This window comes from Ascaphus truei, chromosome 1, assembly GCF_040206685.1.
Source record: "Ascaphus truei isolate aAscTru1 chromosome 1, aAscTru1.hap1, whole genome shotgun sequence".
Taxonomy (NCBI): domain Eukaryota; kingdom Metazoa; phylum Chordata; class Amphibia; order Anura; family Ascaphidae; genus Ascaphus; species Ascaphus truei.
The window spans coordinates 445,089,895-445,099,444 of NC_134483.1; the positions used below are offsets into that span (position 1 = coordinate 445,089,895).

The following is a 9,550-nucleotide window of genomic DNA, read 5'->3' on the forward strand; positions in this document are numbered from 1 at the left end:
CTCCGGCGCTGGAAGACACCTTACAGCTCATTCAAGTCAGTGGGATGTAAAGGCGTCTTCCAGCACTGGGAGCTGTCTACTGGCAAAGGACTGCTTAGTAATTATGGGCCATTGTTTCTAGACATGTTGCACCAGGATGTGGTTTGTTTGTGTGTTTGTGAACTGTCTCATACTATATTTACCATGCATGCCTGTTTACTAAAACAATGACTGCTAATGGTCTGTATATTGTTATTGTGTGGAGACTAACTTATTAGCACTGTATGTGCCTGACCAGTCTCACATTGTGCTATTAATGTTACTATATGTGTCCCCACTTTATTCTCCATCAGGACAGGCATGTCATGTTGTACTGCTTTTTCAAATAATTTAACAAATTACTACATCTGTTTCTAAATATTGGTCATTTACAGAACATAGTCTTACCTTTATCATGCACATTGTGTTTGTTTTATTTTAGTGTGCTCTATTGTATACAACCATTAGCGGCCAACGACGCCTCCTTGTCCATAACATAAGCCTGAGCTGTAGTTCCCAGCTGGCAGATCTATACAAGAGTTGTGAGACAGATGCCCTCATAAACTTCTTTGCTAAATCAGGTAAAACTACTTACTTCATTTAGAATAGAGTAATAATATATTGTAATTATTCTGACTATTTGCAATAGCACCGTGTATGTACATGTGGGATTACCTCATACTTACTTCTGATTGCATGTAATTATATTTCAAAGTATGTAACCACTATCAGGTCATTACAAACAAGTAAAGCTTTGTATAAACTTTAATTACAGGAGACACTTCGGAGGAGTAATTTATTAATGACCTATACCTAATGTGTAGTAATAGTAGAACAAATAATTTAATTCCACGTACATTCTTTAATCATGTTTGAATTATAACCTCTTACTCTTGGTACCACGTAGAGGGTCACACACATATTTTTCAGACAGGAATTTCCTTTGCTTTTTCCTTGCTCTTCCTAATGAAATATAGTACTCCTCTGCCTAATCTTCCAGCATTTTAATTCCTTCATTGCCAAGGCTCCTGCAATGTAATGGAATGTAAACTGTTGCTAGCCCCTCGCCAGTCAATTGTTACTTTCAGAGAAATGTTAATGTAGAATATTTTCTGTGCCAGTGCAGTTCAAGCAGTTAGCAGACATGATACATCATGTTACACTGCATGCAGATTCTACTGCATCTCCTTTACTGTTCTCTCATTTTAGCTTACAAAGCAATCCTCCAACACCCTCTAAAGACCGTGCGGGAGGTACTGATCAGCCAGACTTCTCACATGCTGGCGTGCTACAGAAAGAACTGCTCCAGCCCTTCAGCTGTCAGCCAGGTGAGCGGTACAAATGTACCATGCAAAAAGTCTCCCTTTCTCTCTCTTTCTCTCTCTCTCTTTCTCTCTCCCTCTCTTTCTCTATTCCTCTCTCTCTCATTTATCACTTTGAGAATTCAGTACTATGTCTAAGTTTCCAATGAAGATGGAAGATCTTGACTGTACTGTAACTTGTCCTTCATTAGTGGTAAATGCCTCCATTTCAGTAAATAGAACATGTAGTGTTGACTTGGAGAGTTACTGAAGATGTTTATAGTAACACATTCAGTTCCATCCTCAAACATTTACACTCATTCTTATTGATCTCGGGACAATGCCCATACCTTAGGGGGGCTACATTAGGAAATGTTACAGGGGAGGCTTTAGGATCATTTATATATGAAACATTACAATTGCTGCCATGTCAGGGTTAAAAAAAAAACAAAAAAAACACTGCTGTAAAATATTATTTGGAGACCTCTACATTTTTTTCACAAGTCTGTTCTATTAAAACCTGAAGCTATTCTGCAGTGTGCAGCTTTCAGACCTACATTTGAAATACTAATCAACACCGTCGTTAATGAACCAGTCCTTAAAACACAACTTTGCTGGGTAACATGATGGGCACGAAACATTGCTTTTGGCTATTATTTCTAGGACGCATTGACAGTGATTATTGAAGGATAACAGAACCATGGAATGTATCAATGCCTTTCTGGCCTCATGTGATGCTACAAAATCATATTAGATGCAGGGGGCAGGGCTAGTCAGATGAAAATGTTTAAACTTTGGAATCGTATCTTTTTTTCCCCAGCTCATCCTTCCAGACTCCATGAAAGTGCTCCCAGTATACATGAACTGCTTGTTAAAAAACGAGGTTCTGGTTGGCAACTCGGAGATTCCCACTGACGAGCGAACCTTTCAAAGACAGCTGGTCATGTCCATGGATGTGGCCAGCTCTCAGCTGTTCTTCTACCCGCAGCTTCTACCAATAGTAAGTAAACCCGGGAGGTACTTTGCTAGAGGAAAACAGCTGGTGCACACAAGAAACAGTCTGTATATCATTTACTGATACCAAATGCAGGAATGTACAGTATGTGCTCTTACGAGATAGCAGCTCAAATTTAGAAAGGGGGAGAGATCAGTGTGTATGCTACCTGGAAAACCAAAAGATGTGTGATGCTACAATTCTTTTGTATGTATTGTATTGTATGTCTTTATTTATATAGCGCCATAAATGTACATAGCGTTTCACAGTAGTAATACATGTTGTAATCATATAAATAACAAATAATATATATAACAGGTCATGGGAATAAGTGCTTCAGACATAAAAGTAACATTAAGGAAGAGGAGTCCCTGCTCCGAGGAGCTTACAATCTAATTGGTAGGTAGGGAGAACGTACAGAGGCAGTAGGAGAGAGTTCTGGTAAGTGCGTCTGCAGGGGGCCAAGCTTTATGTATCACGTGTCCAGGATTATCCACGGTGCTATTCATATGCTTCTTTAAGCAAGTGTGTCTTAAGGAGGGTCTTAAAGGTGGATAGAGAGGGTGCTAGTCGGGTATTGAGGGGAAGGGCATTCCAGAGGTGCGGGGCAGAAAGTGAGAAAGGTTTAAGGCGGGAGAGAGCTTTAGATACAAAGGGGGTAGAAAGAAGACATCCTTGAGAAGAACGCAAGAGTCTGGATGGTGCATAGCGAGAAATTAGGGCTGAGATGTAAGGAGGGGCAGAAGAGTGTAAAGCTTTAAAAGTGAGGAGGAGAATTGAATGTGAGATGCGGGATGTGATCGGAAGCCAGGAGAGGGATTTCAGGAGGGGAGACGCGGAGACAGATTTAGGAAAGAGTAGAGTGATTCTGGCAGCAGCGTTTAGGATAGATTGTAGGGGAGACAGGTGAGAGGCAGGAAGGCCGGACAGCAGGAAGTTGCAGTAATCAAGACGGGAGAGAATGAGGGCCTGAGTCAGAGTTTTAGCAGTCGAGTAACAGAGGAAAGGGCATATCTTTGTGATATTGCGGAGGAAAAAGCGACAAGTTTTAGAAATGTTTTGAATGTGAGAGGAGAATGTGAGAGAGGAGTCCAGTGTGACCCTTAACCAGCGTGCTTGGGCTACTGGGTGAATGATCGTATTTCTAACAGTAATGTGGAAGGAGGTAGTAGGGCCAGGTTTGGGAAGTTTAAACCATGTAAAGTTTAATTCGGCGGATGGCCATCCAGGATGATATTCCAGAGAGGCATTCTGAAACTTTGGTCTGTACAGCAGGTGAAAGGTCAGGGGTTGAAAGGTAAATTTGTGTGTCGTCAGCATAGAGGTGGTATTTAAACCCAATCTGCTTCTTAGATAGGTTTATAACCAAAGTGTTTTTATCTGAATAATTATAGTAAGGTTTTAATGCCATGTTTGGGTGAAGTCTGTATGCATAAGTAAATAATGTTGGTTTTTTTTAGGCTTTACATGGCCAGGTAACCCCAATTATACAAGTAATTATTATTATGGTTACCTTGTGTACATGTCACTGTGGGTATATTAGTATTAAGTTACTATATGTGATTTTCTCATAGCACGATATGGATATAAAGAGCGACACAATCCCTGCTGCAGTGCGCAGCTCTGAGGAGCGTTTGTCTGAAGGAGGCATATTCCTACTGGCCAACGGTATAAACCTGTTCCTGTGGCTGGGAGTCAGCTCTCCTCCGGAATTCATCCAAGGAATATTTAATGTGCCTTCCTTTGCACACATCACTGCAGAAGCAGTAAGTAGTACGCAGTATTATACATTGCACAGGCTGTATAATAACATTTTATATCAACAATGCATTTCTCCGTTTTCACGTAACTCGCTTCTAGGATCAAGGATATTTTGATTTAGTGTTATGCTGAAATTGAAACGTTACCGTGCAGTAGCCATGTGGATATCACCGGGGAAAGCAAGCTGAAGTGGATACTATATGGGAATGCAAGGAGATAGAAAAAGCAGGTGCAAAGTTAACACAATGCCATTTATTTTTGCTACATCTTGATCCACTTATAATCGTCATTGCTTCTCCAATGTATTTTTTTTCTTCTTTTTTAAGAATGTTCATAAATAATATACATACTTAAGATTGTGTTTTTAATCTTGTAGACATCACTTCCTGAAGTGGACAGCCCATACTCTAAAAAGCTGAGGTCAATAATGGAACAAATCCAGAACAAATGTTCATACTCTATGAAGGTAGGAGATACAATTACAGCGTATGCATTTAATTACCAAGTTTAAACATGCTTTGGAGTTTATGGCGGGGGATTACTTCAGTTTTCCATTGGGGGCATACTGACTGCCAGATTTGTCAGTGGAAATACTGTATGCTATCGTTGTCAGAGAAAATACACTGGTGAGAATACATAGAAATCCCATTTTCTGTTTTGTTTTTTAAGAATGTCCCTGTATAGTTTTCTGCTGCATAAATACAGCCAAGATTGGTTAACCCCGGGGTTTTCAACTCCAATCCTCAAGAGCCCCCAACAGGTCAGGTCAAGTGAGCCACCTGTGCTGAAACAGGGATATCCTGAAAACCTGACCTGTTGGGGGCTCTTGAGGGCTGGAGTTGAGCACCCCTGGGTTCACATGTTCATTGTTCTTACAAAGAAATTTTTTCACACTGTATGCTCCCCATATATTTCCTAATGTTAGATTATGTATAGCATTTCTACAAATGATTTCCATTGTATGCTTTGTTACTGAAAATTAAAACGGGACACACCAATGGTGTAGAACAGCGGTGCGCAAACTGGGGGGCGCAGAGATTTTTCTGGGGGGGGGGGGGCGCGGGCGCTTGCAGAGGTCCCGCGCTCTTCCCCACTGCATTTAAATTAAATGCCAGGGGATCGCGTGAGGCCTCTGCAACTCACTTACCTTGATCCTGAAGGCTGCTATGCCACGTCGCCATGGCAACGCGCCGTCAAATGACGCCGCAATGCCATGTGATATCACATCTCATGACCATCGCCATGGCAACGCGCCTTCAAATGCTGCATGGTCACGTGGTGTGACGTCACGTGACCTCCAAACGCCATTTGACGACGACACGAGGTAAGGGGGGCGCGAGCATGGGGTGGAGATGGCAAGGGGGGCGCAACTTTAATAGTTTGCGCTCCCCTGGTGTAGAACATGTACAATTCCTGTATGTTGTGCTATGTGAAAATGACACTTTTATCATAGTTGTAAACACAGTCACTTAAGTCAGCATAAGTGTAATAAGAGGTACCGTATTGGCACCAATATAGTGCTATGTTTTTTTCCCTAAAAATGTCCTTCTAAAAACTGTACTCGTATTATATGCGCAGCCTAACAGCTTTTATTTTTCATGTAGAAAACCTTCAAAACTTTAGGATCGTATTATGTGCGAGGTCGTACTATATTCGGGCCAATACGGTATATATTCGGCTTTTGGGTTGAATGCTTGAAAGAGATCTAATAAAAAGCATCCTGAAAGGACAAAACAGTATGAAAGATGTCTGGTCGTTGTTGCAGCTTTTTCTCAGTTCATGCTTATACAACGGGAGCATATTTTCCGATGTGTTCATGTGTAGAATAAGCCTGCCTCCGTGACCAATGTCTTCTCTTGCAGCTCATCATAGTGAAGCAAAGGGACAAGGCTGAGATGTCTTTCCGGCAGCTACTTGTGGAAGACAAAGGTCTGCTAGGGGGAGCTTCATACATGGACTTCCTCTGCTGTATCCACAAAGAAATACGTCAGCTTCTTACTTAATGTGCTAAACATTCCGTGTACATGTCCTTATACATGGCAGCAAAATGGCAAACGCTGTGCTCACCAGCAGCTGGGTTTGTGACATCCTTGTGCTATTGTGACTATACAGCTTTCATTATCTGGGGTTTACAATCTCTACCTGGTTTATATAGCTTAGCTACACAAGAAATGATGATGTTCTCAGGTACAGATTTTACAACAGATGAAATGTTTTTTTTGTTTATTTTAATAAAGAATACGTTGTTTTAATTGCTCATCTTAAAAGTCTTCAACATTTTATATAGTACCAGTCTCAAAACAGAGAGCTACATTTCTGTGTATTGTAAATGGAAGCTCTCCACTCATTGATGGAAATTACTATTATACTTTTTTATCTTTACAACAGAAAAGACCTATACATACATATATATTTATGAATAAACGTACCCCCAATATTTTTCTCTAATCAATTCACATTTAGATTGCTTTGTTAAAAAAAAAAACACTATTGTTTTAGTTTCAATATGTTCTTTGAATATTTTTCAATGATCAACATTTACTATTGCAGTTACGCACAAATGTTTTATTATGAAGTGTTTTGATATGCGCTACGTCATTCCAAGTAGTTTACGAGTCATGAAAATAGATCAATAAAAGGAACTGTCCTTTAAAGGAAAGTGGTTTTCAGATCCCAAACGCAATGTAACGAGGAGAAACATTAGGTTATGTATTAGGCTCTGTTTTGCTAAGAGAAGCATTCTGAACATGCCTGTCTTATTGCCAGTTTGTCAAGACACTTTACAGTACATCAGTTTTTGCTGCTTTTCAATGTCCGTTGAAGGATTTAGATGACAGACATATTTCCCACTGGTAGAGGATGGTACAGTATTATCCTGTAGCATTCACGGGACAAAAGTAATTAAGAAGTAATACCTTTAATGGCTAACTAATAGGTACAAAGAGTGCCAGCTTTCAGGGTTACTAAGGTACTTTCTGCAGGCATGGTTGACCTGACTTTCAGGGTAAAAATATTCCTGAAGGGACCCTAACCGTAGTAAACCTAAAAGCATGCACTATTTGTAACTGTTAGCCATAAAGGTACTGTATCACTTCTACACATTTCATGGATTGGACCAAAATAAGGTAGAGCAAAAGTTTTGTGTCACACTTTTCCCTTGTGTTCATATCGGGAAAAATCCTCCAGGTCAGAGGTGGTATATGCCTGTCTGCTAAGCCACCTGCTCATCACAAGAGCTTAGTACTGTACGTGGAACCTTTATGTGTGTGTTACACAGGTTTGCAGGCATCCAAAACACATCTAGTTATTACCTCATTTGACCATTTCTGTATATTTATTATATAACAAAAGCATTATTTTTGAAAGAGCAATTATTTTTGTAATACTCCCAAGTGCTTTATTGAGCAGTACATTGAAGCTTGTTGCTTCCATGCTGCACAATGGTTGATTAAAAAAAAAATTGTATTGTGCCTTTCCACAGGTCTTCTGCATTATTTGAGATTCTAACCTGGAGTATTTGGAGATCTTGCACTTGTTTTCTCTATGACACACGAGCATTGTGTATCCTTAGATCAATATGTGTTTTAATGACAAGAATTGTGATCCTGGTGGTATTCAGAATGGAGTTAACTGCCTTACTTTTATTAACTCCAGCACACATGGATCTAAACACAATCTAGATCAGGAGTGGGCAACTCCATTCCTCAAGGGCCACCAACAGGTAAGTTTTTCAGGCTATCCCTGCTGCTGCACTGGTGGCTCAATCAGTGACTCTGGAGGACTAGAGTTGCCCACCTCTGATCTAGTCCTATGTGGCAAAAGGAGGTGTATCAGACCTATTTATCAAACATCTGGCTATATATTGTGAAACCACACAAAGTTTGTTTTTTTTCTCTCTAAATATGCAGTATGTAACATAATTTACTGTACACAGATTTTATACACCATATATCATATTTTGCCACAGTGCAAATATTTTTCAAACAAAATAGAATGCTAAGTACAGTATGTTGTCCGTGGTAAATTGAGTAGGTTTCACATCATGTCTTCTCAGTAGTATAGAGTTTTATAGAGTACGTTCCAATTCTGCAGCCAGGGGACTTCAACATATTGCCTTCAAATAGCCTTCAGTGCAATCAAAATGACTATTGAAAAGCTTGTTTTTCAGCACAATCACCAAATGTCACTCAAGCCTCTGTTAACTCTCGTGTTGAACATGAGTTTTCTTAACCTTGCTTTATCATCTCAAAAAAGATCAATAAGATATCAGATAAAAATAAAGAACCCACATATACTTTCATGGTGCAATAATGGACTATGTTTTGTCTGCAAATAACCAATTTGTGTTGGAAAGACGTAGAATTGCTTTTAAAAGTGCAGTGCTATTACTTGGGCCTCCCCCCCCCCCACAAAAAAAAAATAATTGTTGTACAAATTGCCTTTACTTTTAATCATGCATTCCAGTGTAAAATCACTTAGCAATTTTTATTTCAGATGTAATATTGTAGGGGCCTTAAAAATGGCCACTAATGTAAATCTCTGGGGGGGAAGGGGGGTGCTTCCTGTAGGAAACTAGTCTCTAAATAACTTCTTGCATTGTATAGCCTGTGTTATTAGTTTTTGTGCTGCTTGGGGTTTGGATTTTGGGCCTAAATTTGAAAAGTTCTTAAGCATATCTTAAATTATTGAACAACATTAAAACTTGCAAAGAACGTTTCATATGGCTGAGTGATTTCATCCCACTGTTACTAAATGGGACATCAATTTGAAAGAATTACAGATGGTAACGTTTGATATAAAACTGCTTTGTATCCATTATGTGCTGTAATAAGCAACATCTGAAATCTATTTCAATGTAAATATTAATGAAAAACATTAAACAGCTACAAATTTATATGTTGTCTTCCTTCCTTTTGACAAGACCTCTGGAATGCAGACTGTTGCCTTTTTATCCGAATGCCACGATTCTGTGGATGTCCCAGCACCTGAGGCAGTTTGCAGTGCCAATACTGGGAGAGCTCCTTTGAAATCACCATTTGTTCTTTATGAAACAGAAAAGATTAAGGTTTCAACTGAAATCATATTACATTAGAGACTGAAGACACTTACAAGTACATCCACCTATGTGATGCACGTTCCCAAATCCTGCTTCAGTCCTTTAAATATCACTCCGTGTTTAAACTACAGATAGCAGATTGAGGGCCTAATTCAGGTCATGTAGATGTTACTGTGTGGTAACTGCTATTCTAGTTACGGCCATCAATTGGGGGGGGCGCCAGGACAAATACCGGGCCAGACTGACTTCTGTGATCATCCGGCAACTTGGCTCTCCTTCTGCCAAGCCCTTCTCTGGCTAGGGCCGTACCTCCCACCCGCAGGTAGGGCCCGTTAATCCCATCTCCTGCTTCACAATCCGGGGGTCCAGGTCATGAAAAATTAAACTACCAGTCATGTTGAGATTATTTGGAAAACAAAG

General features: G+C 39.9%; 1 protein-coding gene across 3 annotated transcripts in view; it reads left to right on the forward strand.

Annotated features, from left to right (window-relative positions):
• SEC24D (SEC24 homolog D, COPII component) overlaps positions 1–8,968 on the forward strand; it is a 106,554-nt gene extending 97,586 nt beyond the window's left edge. For all 3 annotated transcript variants that reach the window (XM_075616323.1, XM_075616332.1, XM_075616341.1), the window contains exons 18-23: positions 461–599; positions 1,228–1,346; positions 2,140–2,319; positions 3,888–4,079; positions 4,451–4,540; positions 5,937–8,968. In XM_075616323.1, the coding sequence (XP_075472438.1) occupies positions 461–599; positions 1,228–1,346; positions 2,140–2,319; positions 3,888–4,079; positions 4,451–4,540; positions 5,937–6,077 (861 nt within the window). In that variant the 3' untranslated portion in view covers positions 6,078–8,968. The remainder of the gene's footprint in view (positions 1–460; positions 600–1,227; positions 1,347–2,139; positions 2,320–3,887; positions 4,080–4,450; positions 4,541–5,936) is intronic.
• The last annotated feature ends 582 nt before the right edge of the window (positions 8,969–9,550 follow it).